Raw genomic sequence first — 23071 nt, 5'->3', positions numbered from 1 at the left:
AAAATGCTTTTGAATATCCAATTGAATATCAGTTTAGTGTGAAAAAAAAATTTCAGGAAAAGATAAATAGGCAAACATTATTTTCTAAATACGCAAACGTAATTGTCCCCCTCCCCTTTTTTCTTCTGAAATGGTGTATAGTTTTTTGCAACTGAAATTGAACAAAACTCTGCAACTGCAATACAAACCAAAACTCAGCATCATAAGAAAGAAATGGTGGGGGAGTCAGACCGACAGTTCATCCATGTGTAAAAATGTAAAAAACAAAAAAAGAATGTAATGCCGAGATGCCTCATGCTTTGTTAGGCCTAATCTTGTTTTAGTTGGCTTTGAGCTTTTGGCAGTGTATCATTATCTTGTAATTCGGTAACTTGTTTGTGCCTTCAAAGAGCAAGGTGTTCTCGAGTGGTGACTACAATTGCTGCTGTTGTCAGGCTCTGCTCTGCAACGCTCTTTCTTCACAGGCTGCAAGCCATCATACTGCTGCACACCCCACGTACCTCTACCCAGCTGCTATGGTGGGCCCTAGTCACAATGGCAGTCCAGTGTCCGGTGAAGGTCAGGAGTATCAGGACCCAGCCATCGTGGAGACTGGCTCTGAGGTAGGTGCTGCCGTCATGCCGAGCACACCAGCGCGCAAGCAAGACGACGGTGGCGGCACCCCATCTCCTTCCTCCCTCCTGGCCTCTGTCTCCTCATCGGCGTCGTTGGGCAGCTTCTGTGAGTCTGGTTGGTAGGGCTCTCTGCGTGGTTCCCTGTCTTGTCTGCTGTCAGCAGTGCAACAACGTCGTGATGCCTGCAGCTAATGGCTTTTTGTTGTGTTGTCTCTAGTCTCCGTGTGTGGTCACTGGTGTCATGGTCCAACTAATGCTCACCTTGGTGGTAGGCATTGCCTGGCTGCTTCATCTACACTCCTTTTGCTGCCACAGGGCCACTACTTTTGTTGCTCAGCTGTCAGTCTTCACAAGCATCTGGAGCCCCTTTAGCAGTTTAACATCTTCGCCACATTTCGAGAGGTGATGCTGCGCTGTTGAAGGAAGGAATCCCCAAGTCTTTGACATCACATTAGACTGAGGGGAGGGATAGAATAGCAGGTGCAACGCTGCTGCAGGGGGTGTAGTGCCACAGCCTGGGTGGTGAGAAGGATGTGTAGCACTATAGAGGCACAGCACAGAGGGTGAGGGATTTAGCAGCTTTGATTCCGTACAGTGAGGGTGAGAGGGACATAGAGGCAAAGTGTGGAAGGTGAGCGTTCGCAGCTACAGTGGGATGCAGTGGGAAAGGATGAGGCACCACGGTGCGACGCAAGAGAGCACTGTCCTGGCAGTGCAGTATGGAGTGGCGCGTGAGCATGGAGGGATGCTGTGTAGCACAGCATAACAGCTATCACCGGGTCCTTGCGTTGTGCAGCATAGCATAAACATTTTGTGGGGCCAGTTCGCAGTTCAAGTGCTAAGGAGTTTGAGAGTTGTGGTGCTCTGTCTGCCTGCTTTTGTTGTTCGTCCTTTGTCACGGTGACTGTTGTCCATCATTTGTTGACCATCCTTGGCGGGTGCTTTGATATATTGAAGGCTCTGGGGTGTTAATGGTGCAAACAGTTCAGGATTGCACATATGAAGTACAGCAAGCAAAATTCTTCCAAATTGGTGCATGCTGTCTTACTGTACATTCATTCATTTGACTGTGTCGTGGAAGCTTCTGTGGTATTGGCTTGAGACCATATTGATGAGAGCTCGTACTGCATCTAAAGTCTTTCTTTGTTGGGCTTTTGTCACCATCATTTGTGGAGCTTGTGCATGACAAGACAGCATGAACTTAAGCTATTGTGGCCATAGCTATGCAGTGTATGCATTGGTGCGTCAGTGCGTCATTACTAAGATGGCATTCACTCATAGAGCACATGTGCTGTGTGCCACTTTCATTTCGGCTGCAGTCGGTCTTTGTTGTGCACAATGCACTATGCATGCAGTGTGTGTGGCTATCCAATTGTTTTAGCTTTGTACTGGTGTTGTACATGGTGCACACCCATTTGGCCCATTTGAAAAGGACTGTTTGTCAGCACTGGCACTAAAACTCAAAATGGGAAACTTTTCCCCGTGGTACCTTGACCCCAGTTTTTTTTTTTTTAATGGAAAATCATGGCTGCCTGCTGGGATTGTTTAGATTATAGTCCATAAAAACAAGAATAATTAATTATTGGCATTTATTTACCTAATTCTTTTAAAGACCCAATCTCCACACTTGTGTTGTTATATATTCGCGACAGTATTGGGCTGTTACAAATACATACTACTGCTGTCAAAATTTAGTCATACAGTCAAGCTCACTTGTAACGAGCCTGACGGTAGTGCGGATTGAATTTCTTTTATCCGAGGTTGCAAGTAACTGGACTTCCCGTATTGTAGCCAAAAATAAACAAAGAAAAGGGGCATTTATTTTTTAATGAGAAATATGTTATTCATGTCTTCTTTATCACAGTAGACCCTGTCGCAGCGCTTTCTAAGCTGTCCAAAGCGGTAATGTGCTTCTCGCCGAGACCCTTGCTGCCTGCAAGCTGCTTGGGGATGTGTATAACTAAGCGCAGTTGAAACTTTTGCGGCACCCGGTGGTATGTTGGCCTCCTCGTCATCGTCTTCATCAGGTTCTTGGCAGTGCTCGTACTTCACGTACAGTGGCTTTGTAAATATGCGGCTCTGCAGTGTCTAAGAAGAGAGTAATTACTCATTGACATCCACCCGAGCGCAGCCAAGCGGCTACAAAGGAAAGCTATACAGCTTTCTCTGCAATGTCTGCATCATCAACCGCACGAATGGAGTCATCCTAGGAGAATCAGGCCAGCTGTGCATTGACACACTGCCACGAAACCAAGTGCATTTGAACATGGGGGTATTTTATCGTGCCCTTCGTCATTCCGGGGTCTCTGAATCCTGCCCCACGGAAACAATTCATGATGCACTCCACAGCCAGTTCCATACAAGCGGCCTTTATCGTTTCCATGATGGTGAATGAAAACATTAAACTGGGATGTCAGTGTCTGGTCTGTCATTTGCTATCAACATGCGCTTCGACGCGCCTCAGTTACTCCACCTTGAGTGCGCAAATGATGCCCATGTCCAGTGGCTGCTCTTGTTGCATTCGATGGAAGAGCATGCGCACCGCAGTCAGGGAAGCTAAGCACGTGGTGCTCCACACAGTTGGCGACCAGGAGCAGAAACTTTTTTTCTTGCCATGTAGTAATCGGACTCAGCAAGCCACTGGGCGAGCAGTCACACATCGTCCCTATATTTCATCTGAATTCTTGTCTAGTGGCACACTAATCAAATGAACAATAGTGCCTTACCATCCAGGCCTTTGTGTTGTGTCTGTACCCAACAGAATGTAGTAGCTCCTAAAGCACTGCGGCTTGTGAGACTTGCCGATGACAAATGGCTGCCATAGAGGCTGTCTTCAATGCTCATTCACAGAATGACGGTACTGTCAGGACTTCTGTTATTTACACCAGTGCAAGCATGGCTTTTCAACCGAGACATACATTTTTGGCGGCCAGATGTGATACAGTTTCGTCTGCACTATGTGCATCTCATCTTTATTATAGGTTTCTCAAGGCGCCACATTCTTTCCGGGCCGTCGCGGTGGCTCAGTGGTTATGGCGCTCGGCTGCTGATCCGAAAGGCGCGGGTTCAATCCCATCCGCGGCAGTCGAATTTCAATGGAGGTGAAATTCTAGAGACCCGTGTACTTTGCGATGCCAGTGCAAGTTAAAAGAACCCCAGGTGGTCGAAATTTCCAGAGCCCTTCACTACGGTGTCCCTCATAGCCTGAGTCGCTTTGGGACGTTAAACCCCCATAAACCATAAACCAAAGCAATCTTTCCGGAGAAAGAAGGGAGTTGTGTGACATGGGCTCGGAGGCGGTTTTCTGTCACTGCTCTTGCAGGAAGCTCGATTTTTTTCAGCTGCAGGTCCAAGTTTCTGATGCCTTCTCGTTCGCTCTAATAGAGTTGTGCGGCCACGCTTGTTTGGTGTGTCTGAGACAGTGTCATTACCCTAATACACATCTTTACCGCCCTTGTTCATTATAATCGAGCATTCGTTATAAGTGTGCTTAGGGGTACTTTTGTTGTGAGTTGGGTTTTGTGACTCATGATGACTCCTTCTGTGTTTGATGTGGCTAACTCAGCATCACAGTAACTCTAGCACACTGGATGAATTTCTTCTTTTGTTTCTTAAAGCATGTGTCCCTGTCTTTGCTTGCAAGCATTTTAGTTAGCTGTGTGATGTCGCTAGCCTGCATTTTTAGTGTTTTCATTGTATCTGTTGCTGTTGGCTCCAGATCCTTTTTTTGTAGTCTCTTTTTTGTGCATCCTTGTACTTGTTGCTCATTGTGTCAGTTGCACCTCTGGCTTTTGGAAATTGCTTATCATTCCCTTGCTCATGCTCTACTTTTTTTTCTTTTTTTAAGAAGTAGGGACACCAAGGTTATAGGTTATTTTTTTACAGCGAAGCTGTTAGTGGCTCATGTGGTCTGTGAGTGTTTTCAGTTTAACACCTTAGCATAGGAGTGCGCAAACTATATTGAAGGGACAACACATCATGTGATCATGTCTGTCACGTGGTGCCATGTGAAATCACCTGACTGTGGTGTCACTGTCACGTGACCAGGGATGTCATCAACAATGAGGGCTCATCAAAGCGTGCTCCACACAACTGTTGATGGTGTCTCTTTATTTGATTGCAAACAGCGAGAGCTCGAACCACAAAAGCACGAACAGGTTTGCTTGTCACATCCATTGATGAGAAAACATAATGGCGGAAGGCATTTTTTCTTATGTCCCCTTCAAGCACCAATTAAATCTGCTGAGAGGAAATTTTTTTTTGTGTGTGTGTGTAAACAGTTGGTAGACCAAGCAGAAGTGAGATGTTAAAAATTATGCAAGAATTTTCACATTTGAGCACATTTTATTTGCGTCCACATATGTGTACATAGCGCTTCAAAGTTGCTACATGAGCTTAAACACTGCAACATTTTCTTGCCTTTTTTTTAACCGACCATTAGACATTAATAAATGCATAGATTTATGCTTCAGAGAATTATTCTTTAGGTCATGACTTATGAAACAGATAAAAGCAGTCCTATGGCGACAGGCAGAGGAGAATTCCGCATTTCCGGCACTGAACATGGCTTTTGGATGTAGAGCCATCACATCTGCACTCTCGTGCTCTTGGCGTATTCAGAAGTTAGGGCTAACAGTTGCTTCCATCATAGCGAGTGCTTAAAGTGTGGCTCCATCGAAGGGGGTCCATAGTGATTTGAGCACAGGTGGAGAGGCAGAGAGAGAAAGTGGCTTGCAGACTTTTTTACACATGGTTTTTTTTTTTGCAAAGGGGAGAAATCTTTTTTGAAGGTTGTTGTTTGCTCATTTTATATCATAGACCTGAAACAAACACCCCAAGCTCCACCGGTGTGGTTGTTGGTGCGTAGCCTTGGGGCTGAGCGGCCAGTTCTGGACTAACTTGTGGTGTGAGGGCAGGGGTTTCCCTTTTTCATCCATCCCTTGTGTAGTGCTTCCAACTTTATTTTTCTCCTTCTTGGAACATGTTAATGATTCTTGCTAAAAGTCACATCCAAGCCTTCAAATCGTTCGAGAAGAAATGTTCTGACCACCACTGACAAGAGTAAAAATTGGTTGCTTGCTGCGGATTCATGCAGTCTCCACATTCTAGGACGGGGGTCTTGGATCCCTTGTCAATACTGGTGAGGGATGTATGATCTCCCGAGACCCCCCTGACTTTAAGCACTGGTTACCCCATTTGGAAGACTGGATACAGCACTGCAATGTCTCGTTAGCCTGAGCTACGCTCTCTTCTAGTCTTCTTGGAAAGAGTACGGCTACCATGGGAGATGTACTGAACGGTTGGGCATTTAATGGTGCTTCAAAAAGGTGCACATTGGACTAGCGACACAATAAGCAAAAATAACAGCCGCACATACAAAACGAAGCCGTTTACTGATGCATAAAAATAAATACAACTGGTCTCTGTCGGGGCTCTATAATAAATATTCAAAGGAGCACACAGATGGCTCAAACGTGTTTGAAAGTTAGCAAAATTTCCATCATGCTACCTCCTCTCAGGCATGTATCCAGGGAAAGGGGGCACCCTCCCTCTTATTTTGTGTACCTTAAGACCTCGCAGCCCATAAAACACTCTTGTGCGGTAAATTTATAGTTTCTTCAGTTTTTCTCATTGCTGAAATCCTGCACCTCGCTTTCACCTTAACAGAGAACCTGAGAACTAGATGTCCCTACTCCTACTGTTAGTGCCACACTGAAATGTCACCACTGTTGACACCAGTGTATGGGTAAGACTTAGTTGGCTTTACTGGCAGCATGTTGCGTATCATTATGGGGCAGAAATATTTCTTAGCAGTGTGACATTTAGTATATGTAGTTGTGGATATGCAGAGTGGTTCGCCTAATTGGCTAAGAGTTGCTGTTTTCAAATTTTGTTCATAAATTATGGACTTTTCGTATAGAACTTAAAAATCGACTCTGGCGTCAACAAGGACCTCTTCTACTGGTGCCATACTTTATAGAATGTGACCATAAAAATTATTTCAGGGTTCTTTTAACTTGTCATGCTTGAGGTGTGGTTCGGGGCCTTGGGCTCTTTACTGTGTCATGGGATTGCTGTTATTTGTATCAGCAGAGCTGAAGAGGTCGCAGCAAACCGTTTTAGGCTGAAGAACTGTTCTCCCAGGTTTTTTTAGCTCTGGCAGTTTTGACTGTGTAAAGACGATGCGAGCTACCAGGCTAGTCGCGAGCTGTTCGATCAGCTGCAAATTGCTGTCTTGTAAAAGCTCTGCTGTGATGCATCTTTGATTTTTTTGATGTTTTGCTGACACTTGCCCATATCCATTGCCTGGCTTTTGCACTGCTCAGGGGCTAAGCGCCCCTCAAGTCCCGGCACCCCGTGTACACCCAGCAACAGCAGTGATGGCAGCGCCCCCACCCCCAACTCGCTTTTGGGGGCCAACACCCCAGCACAGATGCCCCGGCGTCCCCGTGAGCTGGCGCCGAGGCAGAGGCGCTACACGGCACCCCCCGAGGCACTTTGCACCTTCCTCGAGGACTGTTCCCAAGGTATGCACCATTTAGCCCATGAAACTGGTCACGTTTCCGAATGGTAAGACTTTTGCGGAGTTCTTATGTAATCCTCAGAGGAAACTGGTGGTTCACAATGGCTTCATCTGGAGTTAGAGTTGAATTGTCCTGTTGCGTCAGAGGAACCTGGCACACTAGCATTCGTATACACTGTACTAGTGACAATGACGATGAATATGACTAGTGACAATGACGATGAATATGATAGTACCGTATTTACTCGCGTAATAGGCGCACTCGCATAATAGGCGCACCCCTAGTTAGGGCGCGGAAAATCAGATTTTTTTATTTCCGCGCATAATAGGCGCACCCCGAACTTGGCACTGTGATCAATACTGTATTTACACGATTGCAAGCCGACGCCTCGCCACCCCCCACTTCCCAATCTTTATTTTAACAAAGTTTTTGCTGAACTGACTACTAGTCCCTACTAGTGCTGCTGCCATCGCAGCTGCTGCGGACCCACAGCACGTACAACGACATCGCATAGAACAGCCGCACACAGTTTTCAGGGATGCTCACTTTAAACGTCTGTTTGGAAAGCTTCATCTCCAGCCGGAAACGTTCCCGACTTAGGCCCACTAAAACCTCGGCGCTTGGAGTCGCGTACGAAAATTTAGGGACGCCGCAGTCGCAACTGCCGCACTTCTCGGCCACGTCGTATTTTCCAACCTGCCGCACGCTTGCCGTGTTCGAGAACAAACTCCCAGCCGTGTAGCTGTTAAGGTGCTTGCCCGTCGAGCTAAAACAGCAACGCTCCACGGCAAAGCCATAAACCACGATAACTATCGCGCTACCGCAAATCCCGGAAGTTGACAGCAACAACAACAACAAAAAAAACGAGCTGGAGATGCTGATGGCGATATAGATAGCGAAAGCTCGCGGCGGAGGAAAACGATGATGATGATGATGATGAGCTTGGCCTTGGGCGTCCTCCGTGGGCGGCGTCTGGAAGCTCCTGTGCACGTGCGTGGCCTCTGCGATCAAGCGCCCGTTGTGCGCAGCTGGAGCCGATCGCGGAGGCCTCGGCGCGTGCATTCCAAAGGCTATTACCGCGTGTGTTGTGGAAAGTTTCGGTGCGGCCCTTACACGGATCTTTTTTTTTTTTTACATTTTCTTCACGAAAACGGGGTGCGGCCCGGAAATTTTACCCCGCGTAATAGGCGCACCCTGAACTTTGAGCCGGATTTTCTGGAAAAAAAGTGCACCTATTATGCGAGTAAATACGGTATTTATTGCTTGTGACCAGAGGAAAAGCGCAGTAGTTGTCAGACTGTGCCTTCAAGGAAGGAGGAAGAGAAGGAGGTGAAAATTGGGAGAAAGTGGTGTCGTGGGTAAGAGCTAAAGATTAATCTCGAACCCTTAGGGTTTTTCACCGTGCTCCTATAACTTGTGGAATTCGAGGTGAAATGCAAAAGACTCCTATGTGTGTGCTGTGCAATGGCAGTGCACCTTAAAGAATGTCAGGTTGTTAATATTAACCTGGAGCCCTTCACTATGGCGACTCAACTGGTGCAGTCTTTGTGCAACTTCTGAACACAGAGCAGACAATGATGTGGAATCACTACACATCAGCCTTTCACTGTCCACTTTGTGTTATGAAACTGCGCAAAATGTTTTTAACATCAAATGTTTTTAGCATCAAATGTTCAAGGATGCCTGAGCCCATTACAGGAGACCCTCGTAAACTCAACTCTCATGTCAAGAAATATTGTTTAAATATTTCCAGGTCGTGCGGTATGCACCATGCGTTTGTGGCCGCTTTTCTGGAAAGGGTCTCACGATGAAATTCAGTTACCTCGAAATCTGGCTGGTGAAATCTTTAAAAAAGGGTCGTCAGCTAGAAGTTAGCGCTGGCCTTGAGTTATGCCGCGAAGCAACGAACAAGTTAGTACTGGTGTGCCGCTTCGTACTTTGCTCTTTTCCACCACTGACAGTCTGTGCTGCTGGTTTCGAATCTTGAAGCAAAAACAGGATCCATTTCGCAAAGCCACGATGGGTAGGCAGATGGAAAAAGGACTTGCGGAGCAGGCACCTCCAACCCCCTATCACGGGGGGAGTGGCATCATCTGAGCCATGGTGCACCGTGGGAGAGATGGCAGTGGCTGCTGCTGCTACCGTCGTCGCATTGTTGACACAATCACATGCTCTAAGTCATGCATGCTTTATCAGCCGAGTTAGGAACTTTGTATATCTCAAGACAGTTCATTAGTTGCAGTACTTGTAAATCTCCCATTCACAGGTTGAGCGTGGTTGCTGTGAAGCCATGAACTGAACTAGTTTGTAAGGGATCAGCTTGCCATCAGTGAGGAGGGGTGCTTCAAATCAGATGGAGAGGGAAGGCTTGCAAAAGTTAAGTGTCAATTGTATTCAAGTAATTGTGAATCTTTCCAGCATATTGCTATTTCCTTGCCGCGTGCTGCATTTTTCAGGCGCCTATTCTGTTTCTCAATGTTGAGGGCTTTTTTGCTGCCTATATTTTTTTTTCCCATTAAGTTTTGATTGCAATTGAACAGTTATCCCGCTTTCTCTTTGCTCATTCTCATGTCTGTTAATACTACCAATGTGTAGGGCCCTTCATTATTTTGTCTGTTTTTCGAGGTAAAAATTGGCCGATATTTTTTAGGTGAAATTCAAATACATGTTGGGTTATTGGGTGAAAATTTCTCTAGTTGGCCATTTTTTTTTTCCTGGTCCTTTTTTGCAGCAAAAGACAACTTAATATAAGTGCTTGTTTTTGCACTATACATAAAGCCCTTTTTTTTGCTCATTATTTCATGAATATGGAAATGGCAGGTTGCACTAAAGAGATGGTTATGCGGTGACTTTCTTTTTCTCATACATTCAGTTACAAGGGTTGTACCGAAAGTAATACAAAAGTTGGCATGTGGTATTAATAACCCACGTGCATCGTAAAAATTCTGTGTGTTTGTAGCCGTATTATAGCCGTCAATTTTTTTGCATGTAATAATGGACATTTTTCACTGCTTATAGCTAATAGATTGCAAGGAGAAGCAACTGGTTATCGTGGAGTTTCTGACAAAGGAAGGAAGCAGGCTGTCCGACATTCTCTGAAGGCTAATGAGTTTACGAAGATTGCACCATTAACAAGAGCAATGTGCTTAAATGGGTAACGAAGTTTAACCCCTTCAGGCTCCGATTAAGTCTGCTGAAAGGAACTTTTTTTTTTTTTGCATAAATCGTGATCAATGTACCAAGCAGAAGTGATGTGCAAAAAATTGCGCAAAAATATTCATATTTGATTATATTTTATTTACAACCACAGATGTGGACGTAGCACCTAAAAGCTGCTACATGAACGTAAACACTGCAACATTTGCTTGCCTTTTCTAACTGATCGGGAGACATAAATAAATGTTTAGCTGTGAGAATATACACTTCAGAGAATTATTCTTTAGTTCGTGACTTATGAAAAAAATAAGTCGTTCTGTGCCGGCAGGCAGAGGAAAATTCGGCATTCCCGGTGGCGAACACAGCTTCAGATGCGCAACCTTCATGTTGGCACCATTGTGCAATTAACGTGTTCAGAAGTTGGGGCCAATGTTCGCTTCCATCATAGGCAGTGCTTAAAGTCTGGCTCCATAGAAGAGGTCTCCAGTGACCTGAGCACAGGTGAAGGGGGGGAGAGAAAGCAGCTTGTTGCCTGTTTTATGCATGGTTTTTACATATGGGAGAAATCACTTTTAAAGGTCATTGTTTGCTCATTTCAAATTAGAGACCTGAAACAAACTACCGTCACGCTTTACTAGTGTGCTGTTTGTTGTTTTGTAGCCTTGGAGCTGAGCGGCCAGCCCTGAACTGACTTGTGGTGTGAGGGCTTAGGTTCCCCTTTTTCATCCCCCCTTGTGTAGCGCTGCCACTCTGTATTTTTCTCAGTGTCCAGTTTTATACAAGATCTTAATGGTTCTTGCTAAAATCCACAGCGAAAGTTTCAAAACAATGGGGAAGAAATGTTCAGGCCACCACTGAAAAGAAGCATAAAAATGGTCCCTTCCTTCCGATTCATGCAGTCTACATTCTAGCATATGTGGTCTCAGATCCCTTTTCATAATTGGTAGGGAATCTGAGACCCTCCGAGACACCCGTGACTTTAAGCACTGATCGTAATGCGCTATGTTTGTCGGCAGCGGCTCAGTGTAGTGGTGGTTCTTTGCGACCATCTGCAGGGCTTCATTGCTCGGCCAGCCACTCTTCTTTGGAGGCACTTCTTCATCAGCTGTTTTCATGAACAGCGCTTTAGTGCTTGAGTCGTCCTACGTTCTCCTTGTAAAAGCATGGTTTCAACATTGAAACCTGTAAGCAATAAGACCGGTTTCATGCCACACGTGGCAAAAAAAAAAAATTGGTGCACGCTGGGCAAAAAAGCCTCTTTGATAATATCAGCATTAAGGTACCATGTCCACATTCGTGGACGCGCCACTCTGAACATTCACCGCAGCGCTTTTCCTTTGTCTGTGACAAGGAAAATTAGTGTGGCGTTTCTACATTAACCTATTGACACATTCCAGATCATTCACGACTTTTTTAAAAGATAGCATGCAAGAATAAAAGCTATTTACTCGTCCCGCCAAAAAAAAAACGTAGTGATGCCAATCTTTTTTTTGTTTTTTACAAGCACATTTCGCAGTAGCTACGAGAGATGGTGCCACAGACTTGGCAAGGAGGGTCCAAATGATAAGAGCGTGGTATTCAAAGGCGGAAATTCGCGTTGTGTATGAAAATTTGAGTATGCTTAGGTATGCTTAGCACCTGAAGAGGTTAGACAAGGAATACCAGTGTTGAAGACAAACCACATAGTGGGAGAATGTGACTACCGATGCGAGCCGTCAGCAAGTAGAGTATTTGACACTAGCCCAATTGTATCGCTTGGGAGGCTGCGTTGAGCTGTACCTTTGTATTGAAAAAGAGTTGCTGTACAAGCTTATAGGTTTTGAATGATGTATGGCAATTAATACAAAAATTATACCAACTTTTGCATTACTTTTGGTAGAACCCTCATATTTCGGCCCATATGTTTCCAATCTTTTACACAGCACTTACACGTCAGTCGAAGACCTGTGTGCCTCGCACAATGCAAAAACATCCAGCATTACAGCAACCATGTTAAATGCATGAGAGCTTTGGAGCAGGTCATCTTTAGCATGGATAGCGCTTCACACAATGATGCCATGAGAACACCTGGTCAGTACCTTTGTTTCGGCCTCTTGCTTCTAAAATGCACTTTTCAAAATTATTTGCTGACTAAATGAAGCTGTGACTAAAATGGTAAAAGCTTAAAATTGCCAATTGACCAAAAACCAGTCTTGAATAAGCACAGGATATCCACTAATTCTCATATGGTGTCTTCAGCTTTGTGCAGGTAAATGTACATTCTCTGTAAGGTGCATTTGCAGGAAAAAATAGGGTTTAACCCTAAAAAATAGGGCCTCACGTCGTGCGGGCCAAATAAATTAGCCAGGAAGCTCTTCCAAGCTGCCCTTGTGCCATTAAAATCAAATCATCACCAACCTTGACTGTCTGAAATTGCTGAGGAGCTTTTAGTAGCCCACATGCATGCTGGGGAGAAAGGCACTGGGTGTTGTCCAGACAAGTGGGGGGTGGCTGCAGCTCTCTGGTGCACCCGTGCAGGTGGTGAACGGGATCTCTGTGATGGCCAACCCCAGTACAGTGAGGCTGCCAAGCGTGGGGGGGCAACCTGGCGAGACTGCCTCTTCGGAACTCCTCCCACTCCAGCCAGCACTCGCTCCCAGTGCCCCTAGCAGCCAGACTTCCCCAGACCCTCCTGCCGCTGTGTGACACTGCGGTGGCATTTTGCTGCCCACAGGCTGGCTTTGCCTCTTTCTTGGGCCTGCCCACGGGTTTCCTGTCACAGATTCTCAACAAAGTCTACAACATTGCCACCTGTCCAGCTCTTCCTCCGCAAGCTTTTCTTTCTTCTTTCTCTCTCCAGGCCTCACATGCTTGTGTACGTCGAGAAACTGGTGCACTTTGGTAACTGCAGGGTGTGTGGCCTACACTGACTAGCCAGACTTATTTCAGGTGCCCTTTTTTTTTTTTTCAATGCTGTCAACTTGTTTTGATTTCGTCTTGTTGTGAAGCTTTCTTTGTGCAAAACTGGCTAGTTGCAACTGAAGCAAGGACCTCTGCCTCAAATACACTGTGAGCTTCAGTATTTTGTTTTTCCACCTAAGCTCAGCTCCTGTTCTTTGTTCACCATATTTTTGTACTACTCACAATGACTGTGTAACTGGATAGGCATTCTAAAGGTTTACTGTTCTTGCTTTTTTTTTATTGTGTCTACAATATGCACAGTTGTGACCATTCATGTTTCACTTCTATTGCTCAGAAACATATTATGAGGCTTGTTTACATTTTTTTTTTTTTTCACTATACGTGCAAGTTCGAAGATTTTGCTATATGCTACAGAGAAGAGGAAACCCTAAAGGTGCTTCATGGTGTGCCAGCATTGATATGAGGATCAGTTTGTTATCAATAGAATGCAAAAAAAAGAAAAATGCTCATCAGTAAGCACTTGCATCACTTGTGTCGAAGTTTTTCCTGATTTGGTTTCCCGCTTAAATGCAAGGCATTCATTTCCGGAACATTTGTTCTTCGTGCTGTCAGCATTAAGCAGTGTCATTCAGGTAGTTTTCATTCAGCTGCACCAGCAGTATTCATAGCGTGCAATATGTGAACAGTATTAACACCATAGGTGCTTAAAGTAGTGTACTGCTCTGTCAACAAGCTTCTCACACATCGTGCCTTTAGTGGTAGAGGCAGTTTAGGTTCACTTTTCTTCAAGAAAACGAGTTCACGCACAATATGCATATTCCCTTTCCTTTCTGTCAGTAGAAAGCATGGAATGCTTGCATACCATCAGCTGTAAAGCCCTCATATCTGTGATTATGGGTGATAGATACCTTTGCTGAGCTTAGACTTTAAAGTTCTAACACTGAAAGTGTTGTGCCATGAACCTATGAATTTGATAGCTTTTGATTAAGTTCAGAGATGTGCTCATTTCATTTCTCTGCTGTCCATGACCTCGTAGCGGCGGTAGTTTATTAGACCAGTGATCTGAGTTATGACTACTTATTAATTCTGGACATTTAACATGCACAACATCACTGCAATCTCTGCGCTGTTCATATATATGGCTCGGAACATTGAGAAACCTTAAGTCAAAGCACTGTACTTGAAAATAGAAATATGTGCAATGTTTGCAGACTTTAACTTCAAGGCATTACATGAGCATAGACTGTCAATATAGTAGTTACACCCAGACTCAGCAAAGTGCACTGCATCCAGATATTTTGTGTACTAGTTAGTTTTGTGACCGTTATTAGAAGAGTCGCCTTCAGAGCTGTGGTGCAAGTGGCACGCAGAGAGTTTTTCTCCTGTTACTCAAGTGTAATCAAGCATCTTTTTTTCTGATGATGCTTTGTGTATTACCATTGTTCGTTTAGTGGCTCGCACAGCACGGTCCAGTCTGTGATGATGGCAAGCAGTGCCATTCGTTTGCTGCTTGTGCCTTACTCTCGTGGGTGCTGTGATGTCTACTTAACCGGAACTCTGCAGTTGTCACGTATTGTTCGCCACAAAATGTGATACTGTCCCTTTCTCTGCAGGTTTTTTTTTTTCTACAGAACGAGCAGTACAAAAGATTGCAATGAAAAAGCCTGTGATTAGTGGCTAGTCCATTTTCATGTGTCATACTTATATATATAATATATTATACATATATATATACGTATAAAAATTATCACAAGGCAACTGGTCACTGCACTGATAGCCCCAAAGTAAATTTGAATTGCTTGCAAGGGGTAGAATCTGAGGTTTGCGTGTCCTAGGACAACTCAAACTTAGTGCAATCTCTCCACTCACCCACCTTCCTTTCCCTTTTTTCAGACATACACTGTTGTTACAGGTGCAGTTGTCAGTGTAGGCACAAAAGTAGTGCTGTATACTTAACTGGCTTGTGCAATAGTTTGCAAGAAAGACTGTTTTTTTTGTTCTGAGAACCAGATGTTACACAGAGATTCCTCAGATAGGTGTTGTGTGCCTCTCCCCAGTTTTTAAAAAGCCAAAGAAAGGTAGCGTGTGTGTGCAAAGTGTTTTTAGCACACTCGTTAAACACACAGTGCCGTCCCTCTTGTTGCCTTTTGCAACCATCCTTCAGTGCCATATGTGAATGAATATTCCATCAACTTTTTTGCTGGTCATAGAAAGTATGTCAGGAGACATTAGCGATGATCTCAGGTTATTGATGGATGGTGAAAGTGCTCCATTTCTGATTTCCACATCTATACAGTTCTGTCTAAGAGCAGGTATTTTCTGACAATTTTTTTGCGAATTTCAAGCTCTTATTTTTTTTTTTTGAGGGCCTGAGCAAATTCAAGTGTATCTATCTACAGGAAGTTCAAATTTTGAAGTGTGTAGGACTGATTAGACTTTTTCATGCCAAATATTTTTATCCATGTGGAAGAAAGCAATAGAGCATTTTTTTAGCTTTGCATTTTTTATACAAATGCTTTTTGGTACAGATAATTTTGTTTTTTAGTGTCATCACCTTGCTGGTAAGAAGGGATCTTGGCCTCTGTCTGTTATAAAAGTATACGCCGTTTTGGTGTCCCGAAAGTTGCTGTTTACAATGCGGAGCGCGTATTTGCTGCTGTAGTAACAATAAAAAATGAACGCGAAATTGTGAGTTTTCATTTCTGCAGAACAATTAAAAATAGTAGCCTACCTCATCATCGAGAGTAGGTGCACATTGCAATAAAGGCATAGCACATTGTAGGAAGACTCCTTACAAGATGACTGCATGCTGAGTGGCATTCCTCCGCTGATTCCGTGCACAGGAACTTTGTAACTGGTTGGGTGTGGGGGATTATTGCAGAGTTGGGTGGGGTGGGGTGCCCACCCCACCCCGCAATATTAATTGGTATTGCTCGGTGTCAGATTTTTGACAAACTCGATTCTAGAACTTTATGTAAAGCACACTGTGGCTGAGCTTTGCGTCATACAGTCACTCTTAAAGCTTTGTTTCAATTCCAACATCATGTTCAATCATGTCCGGACAGTAGTCATTGACTGACCATGTTCGTGAGCATGATTAGCAGAATTGAAACTGATTGTGTGCAAGCTTTTTAATGCTGTCGATCACCTTTAGTGTGTGCGTGTTTAAAAGCTGCCCATGTCAATATAAGTTTTGTGCGTATGAAACGAATGCATCTTTGAACAGTGCAGAAAAAAGGGAAACAGAAAAAACTGAATGAAAATATATTGAATAAATAAAAAAACTTGTGCTGCCCAACCATTTAAAAGTAATGGTGTCTCTGCGCGTTAGCAGCAGTGGTGTTGAGCCGGGAATCACGCGGTAGCATTCGTTCTGACGCAAACTTTGTATCTATAGTGTAGACTAAGCGGCGCTAAGCACTCGTTTACAGATGCGCCGCGTCTGTAGTAGTAGGATACAACTGAAGGCCTACCCACACGGTGCGAACTTGCACCACGAACTTCGCGCGGCGGAATATCGGCGTGCCCGCATGCGGCGTAAAACGGGCGGCCGCCGCCATGATTTCAGTGTTGAAAATGCTGGAAAGTACTGCTTTTTCAATGACGACAAAGAGGAATTATTCTTTGCTACCGCTCGAACCAAAATCGTTAACCTGTTTAAACATCCCACAATTTCTGACCTCTAACAACGCGTACTGGCTAAAGGCGCGGATATAATCCAGCGTTCTCGGCGCGCGGGCGAGCGAGTCACGTAAAGTCGGCAACGGCGCGCCAGGCGCAAATTCGGGTCCCCCTACAGTCCTCCGACGCGGCGCAGTGGTTCCTCCTGGCGAAGCGCATGCGCAGAACGCCCGACACGCCATTAGCGGTTAGACCACGGTGAAACAGACTATATTCTTCCACCGTGGTTTAGACGACGGTCGCGTTTTGCCGACGTGACGTCGCCGTGCCGCGCGCGCGCGCGCTACGTCGGAGTATCGACGGCTTCTTTGAAAGGAGAGAGGGAAGATGACCCTTTATCTGTATGGGAGAGAAGTTATTGAAAGGACGCGAACGTGAGGAGTGGGTCTAGATAAGTACTCGTCAAGGAAATGTATCATTGTAAACTTTCCACAACTTCCCTATCCAAAGCTGGTGGTGACCGTCGGAGATTAGATTCTCGCAGATTAGGTGTTTCCTCGTCAAATTTTTGCGGTGCGGGAATCTTCACACAAAGCGAAAGCTTCGTGTGCCTTTCGTTTGCCGTGAACATGAGGCACACTGTCGAGGCAATGACGAATTGGTGGTGGCGCGAGAGGGTTTAGACGGGTCACCATGCTGCCTTTAGGTCTCCTCGATCATGGCCTCCTCAGTGCCGTGCCATTGCAACAAACTTTGAATTCAAGAGGTCATTCAGACTGCGGCTCGAGGTAGACGTTTGGAAGTTTATACGCGTGTGATTCAGGCTGTTTTGCCGTTCTTTCCGAAAAGTGGCTGGTTATTTGACCTCAGCAGCTGGTGACTCGCGTTCACCAGTGGCGTAAATCGCGCGGGGAAGGGGGTCAGCATAAAAGCGTCCCCCCTCCTAGATTTGTCCCGGGACGTAACCGGGATTTGTCCCGGTTACGGCGCTCGGCCGCTGACCCGAAAAACGCGGGTTCGATCCTGGCCGCGGCGGCCGAATTTCGATGGAGGCGAAATTCTAGGCCCGTACTGTGCGATGTCAGTGCACGTTAAAGAACCCCAGGTGGTCGAAATTCCGGAGCCCTTCACTACGGCGTCCCTCATAGCCTGAGTCGCTTTGGGACGTTAAACCCCAATAAACCAAACTGCTCGGTCGGCATCGAATGATACGAGCTAGCAGCACACGGGGAAGTCGCAGGAGCAATGAGGCCTCTTCCTTCTATGAAATGGCTCAGGACAATCAGATATGCTCAAAAAACAGTGCTCTCATAATTACAATTTGCCAACAATCAAAGGATATACCAGGACTGCGTGCGATTGTGTTTAATTTAATCTCCAGACTATACTTTTTTGGCATCGACTCCGAGTCAGTCTATGCTAGTCCTACGCGTTTCGTGGGTTTGTTCCGCGCAAACACTCGAAGCTTTCTTCGGGCTCTTGTTCGGGCCTGGCGAGCATTTTAACAGTACGTGCGCAGAGACAGGCGCTGACAGCTCGACTCTCGCCTTGGCGGCATGCTAAAACTAGTTCATATCAGCTGGCCATATTTATTTTTTTAAAAATCAGTGTCTATACTGCCTTCAGTTTCTTGAAACTGTCGGTCCGATTAGAAAATTTCGAACGTGCCTTCTACCATCTCGGGCCCACGCCTCCTATGAGCCAAAAATAAAGAAACAGAGTGACTGTGATTGCAAAGCGAGAAAGCGATACTTGTTAAATGCTGTAGAAATAGCACACACAACGCAGACTTCAGGAAAGCTACAAAACAACTTTCTTGGATAATTTTTTGGAAAGGAACAGGGCAAAGTTTGGAGGTCGCCGTCATGTCGGGCATGGTCAGTTATGGTTGGCCATTAACCTTGATCCAAATCGGCCAAAGTCAAACTTCGGGAGTGGCCCGGACCAAATTTTGGAAATGACGCGGACCAAATTTAGAGTTCGCCATTGTGTCGGGCACGCTCAGTTATGGTTGGACATCGAATTTGGTCGGCTGACTCGGAGAGCGGAAAACGGGGGTGGGAGCGGCGGTGTATATCGGAGCTTTGATATCAACCACGACGATTTGCATTACACCATAGATATGAATTTACGGCTGTTACAACAGTTAATTGGTTCAGTATGTACAAGCACAGACACTTTGCCCAACCCGATTGTTTATTCAATAACCAAAATAGTAAAATAAATGTAAACCAAGACGTGAATACCTATATATATATATATATATATATATATATATATATATATATATATATATATACATATATATATATATATATATATATATATATATATATATATATATATAGTATTCGCCGTGCTTACTTTCATGTAGAAGTCGTCGTTTTTTCTAGCACAAGCCAGCTGTGGACGATGTGCACTTGCCCTTCTTCCGGTTACGAATTGAGAGGGTGCCTTCAGAAAAACATCGGGGTTTGTATAGGTTAATCACTAGAGGAATGCACCTTCCTCATGCTATTAACTTGCTACATGGAGTATTGCTTCGACACTCGTAGGATTATCGAAGATTGCAAACGCGGTGCTTGACCTTGGGTGCGTAACAGAGCGTTAAAAGCGAGCAGTGGTATTATCAGCGTGCCAGCAAACGGCTATGCGCAGCCTTGTTCACATTTTTTGTCCCTCGTGCAAATTACGTTCTGCCGCGCACAGCATGCCGAACTTTGGCCTGTGTCCTTGGGCTGTACTGTGGCGCCAAACAGTACTCTTAAACCTTTCAGGCGCTTTGTACACAATGTAAGCGGCAAATTTACACCTTTTTCTGAGAAACTGGAGCACTTAATTAACAGTGATTTCATAATTTCAGTCAAATTGATCAGCACCATGTAGCGAATGCAGTAAATAATATTTCCTATAACAGTGAGCACTTTGTCCGCCGTTTTTGTGCACACAGATTTTTCAACGAATGAAAACATCGACTGTTTTCGCTCAATTTCATATAATGTGAATCTTCGAAACACAAAGCGATTCCACGATCCCTAGGGTGTTTCCCTGACACACGAGAACATTTCGATGTTGTTATTTCTAACAAAATCTGACACTGTACGGAATTCTCCACATTGTTATAAAAACTTACCTGCATGGTCTTTCTCGTTCGAAAACTAACGAATTCCCTTTCTTGAGGCCTGAATATACTACTTAGGTGAAAAAATAATTGATTTCAGTCAAAACAAAAAATGGCGACTGAAAGGGTTAATTCGCAACGATGGGGAGAACGTTCTCCCGTTCTATGCTTACACTATATTTCTGGCTTTGTCGACTGCACTTCTTAAGCTCCACTTCGACACACAGAACTCTTACTGCTTGGTGAAACAGAAAATACAGCGAAAGCGATGACGCAGAGAGAAGGCACTTACTCTCTCTGTCATTGTGAAGCGAAACGCGCCGAGCAGCCCCGAAATCCAACGTGGCGACTCAGCACGTCCTGCAGCACTTCGTAGACTATGCTGAGCCCGATTTTATAGCTTATCACCCATGGGCATCGTCATGCAATAAATGCGTTTCAGTGCGTAAGACTTCCGGACATTCATTTTATGCATGCATACGCTGTCGTGCGACAGATACGACAAGATCAACTGATATGGTCCTAATAAAGAGGGTGTGTTCCGCGGCGTCCAGTCGGCAGCTTCCTGTGGCCATCTAGTGCACATATAAGCGCGCGACCTCGAGCCCACCGGTACCTGTTTGCTGTGCGCGCATTCGAGCCATGACGGAAGAGGACGAGTCGAACGTGGACTCGAGCTTCGGCGACGATGCCGAGCTGCGCGAAGTGTTCGCCCTTCTGGACCGCGACTGCGACCTGGAGCTTAGCTTTGAGGAGCTGAAGATGGCAGTGCGCGCCCTGGGTCTGGCAGTCACCGAGGCCGAGATGGACGAGGTGCGCGAGGAACTGGAGGCCTGCAGTGGGCGCACAGCCGTCGACTACATGGGCTTCTTGTCGGTGCTGGCCAAGCTCGAGTTTGGCCACCTGCGAGAGCCGGATCGTGCCAGCGTTCAGGAAATGCAGACGCGCAGGGCGCTGGAGATACTTGACCCCGACGGTACAGTATCCATGATTCGAAACACATTCTTATATGATGTTTTGTATTTTTTTTCTGTGCGGGAAATGAGATGTCATGGACTTCGTTGTATGTGGTTCATTTCAGTACGTATAATTCAGGAAATGCATATTTAACAGCGCATGCTGTAATGCCTACTCAGCCACTACCGCTTACGTCGCCGTACGCAGTCGAGCGCTCCGCAGCCAGATCGATGTTTTGGTTCATGTAAAAAAAAAAAAAACCGCCTCGGAACCTGAAGAAACCCTCCACTGCAGCGTGCCTGGTTAGGCATCAGTGCAGTTGTGGCACTTAACAATCCACTGGTTTAATACTCTGCTCAAGCGTGATATTATATGAGTAGTCATTGACAGTCGAAGCTAGCGCATTTCGTTCGTGCCTAAAAGCGTTGAGATTACGCCGGCCCTTGTATACCTATGGTAATCTGCACAAGATGACCACAGGTATCGTAATATATATTGTCATAGTATCCAGCTGTCACGCATCGGCACCGCAGTGTCTTAACGTTTCCATAAACGCAGGCACCGGCATGGTGAGTGCCCGCGAAGTGCGATGGCTCTTCACGGCCATCGGAGAGAAACTGAGCACCGAAGAGGTCGACCAGGTCTTGGGAGAGCTGGGACGCACAGGCCCCTGCGAAGACGACCGCCTGCCCTACAAGGACCTTCTGGACCTGCTATTCAGGGACACCTGATGTATAAGTTTGCGGCATATTTGCAGTGCGTGTAAAAGTACGTCATAAAATAAAGTGTGTTCAGTAAGTGTCTCCCTCTTCAGTTTTTGGACTGGTGTCTGGATGCGGTGTTCCGAATCATGGCTCACGTGAGCTGCATTTCAACGCCTTGGCGAGCGCACTGTTCTTCATCACTGTTCTATCATGTCAGTTTGTGCGGTGTACCTTACAATATCACGCACATTATGCAGCGTTGATCGGCCGCAGCTGCAAGCAGAATTCCACCAAGCTTCCTGGCTCTAGGGGCGGATAGATGGGATGGGATTGGCACGCCCTAATCAAGTGGAAGTAGCCACGTCCCCGCAGAATTGGCACGCGCCATCAAAGGATGTGTTGAAATTTATTTTTTTATTTACATATAATACTGCAGACCTCATGTGGTCCAAGCAGGAAGAGCAGATTACAAGGCAAATTTACAAACGCCATAAAGTTAGTACATAAACAAAAGGTTTGACACATGACACAAATGAGCGACGCAAAACTCGAACTTGAGACGATCTCTTCAGGCAGTGCATTTCATTCGTTTATTGTGCGCGGAAAGTATGAGCATTTAAACGAGTTTGTTTTAGGGAAATATGGTGTTAGGGCATGGGTATGTTGGTGATCATAAATGCTTCAGCATCGCCGGGCACAGTACAGTGTTAGCGAGAATTTTGGTGAGGAGGCGTTCGTCAGCGCGATCCAGTCCTTACAAGGGGCCTTACAAGGGGCCGGGCAGAGCCGGTGCTCCTCCTTCTATGCTTTGGGGTGCCAGACAAAGCCATCTAACCCCCCCCCCCCCCACCCTACTTCCTCAACCCCACCAGAGAGTACTGGGAGGCGGCCCTGCTCGGCTGTCAAGACCTCAAGACCCAAAAGGCCTTGGTTCAACGGACGCGGGCGGCGTTGCTTGCCAATGGGGCACCGGAATAGGGGCTCCACCTAGTAGTGCGAGGGGAAAGGGCCAATAGGGCCCTACCCCAATCACCTCTCTGTAACAATTTAATCGATGATAAATGTTTTTTATCACCACCACGTGGTACTGTCCAGCCAAACCTGATAAGGCAAAGCTCGAAAGCTCCCGTTTGTCCAGGCGTCGACGAGGGCAGTGGGATCATTTGTGCAGGTGGGCCGAAGGTACAACAGATATTACACCGAAGCTAAGACCAAAAAAGTGTCGCGTTAAGGCAGGTTTGTTTGACCTATGTCTGCGACGATTTAACAAATTTAACAAACCCGCGAGGCCGCGTTGACCCGCTTTCGACTTGGCTCGGCTTGGCCTGGATAGTGCCGGCAGGCCCACGTGACATGTTTGGAAATTGCAATACCATTTGAAAAAGAAAAAAAGAAGCTGCTGCTTTTTTCAACCCTGTTTCGAGATATTTAAAAGCCTTTCGCATCTCACTAAGACTATTTATTATAACTAAG

The 23071-nt window shown here is 45.6% G+C and overlaps 2 protein-coding genes across 7 annotated transcripts in view; both read left to right on the top strand.

Annotated features, from left to right (window-relative positions):
- The window catches only part of LOC149341762 (protein boule-like), a 37638-nt gene extending 21757 nt beyond the window's left edge, over nucleotides 1-15881 (top strand). For 2 of the 6 annotated variants that reach the window (XM_089543931.1, XM_089543926.1), the window contains 3 exons: nucleotides 435-729; nucleotides 6941-7141; nucleotides 12812-15881. In XM_089543931.1, coding sequence (XP_089400057.1) covers nucleotides 435-729; nucleotides 6941-7141; nucleotides 12812-12942 — 627 coding nt within the window. In that variant the 3' untranslated portion in view covers nucleotides 12943-15881. The remainder of the gene's footprint in view (nucleotides 1-434; nucleotides 730-6940; nucleotides 7142-12811) is intronic. The other 4 variants (XM_089543929.1, XM_089543932.1, XM_089543927.1 and 1 more) reach the window with 4 other exon arrangements.
- A 4631-nt stretch (nucleotides 15882-20512) lies between these two features.
- On the top strand, nucleotides 20513-21625 carry LOC149341761 (neo-calmodulin-like). The gene is made up of 2 exons (XM_089542026.1): nucleotides 20513-20913; nucleotides 21453-21625. Exons 1-2 carry the CDS (start codon nucleotides 20580-20582, stop codon nucleotides 21623-21625), a joined length of 507 nt encoding a protein of 168 aa, XP_089398152.1. The 5' UTR covers nucleotides 20513-20579.
- The last annotated feature ends 1446 nt before the right edge of the window (nucleotides 21626-23071 follow it).

Source organism: Amblyomma mixtum, chromosome 5 (assembly GCF_055824585.1).
Source record: "Amblyomma mixtum isolate Tamu chromosome 5, ASM5582458v1, whole genome shotgun sequence".
NCBI lineage: Eukaryota > Metazoa > Arthropoda > Arachnida > Ixodida > Ixodidae > Amblyomma > Amblyomma mixtum.
Note: the sequence above shows the minus strand (reverse complement) of the source record. Positions and strands in the feature narration are given on the sequence as shown.

Excerpts from the sequence above, each read along its gene's own strand:
- LOC149341761 (XM_089542026.1), top strand. The coding sequence starts at position 20,580 with ATGACGGAAGAGGACGAGTCGAACGTGGACTCGAGCTTCGGCGACGAT. Across the intron at positions 20,914-21,452 it reads GGAGATACTTGACCCCGACG|GCACCGGCATGGTGAGTGCC; the intron begins GTACAGTATCCA and ends CCATAAACGCAG.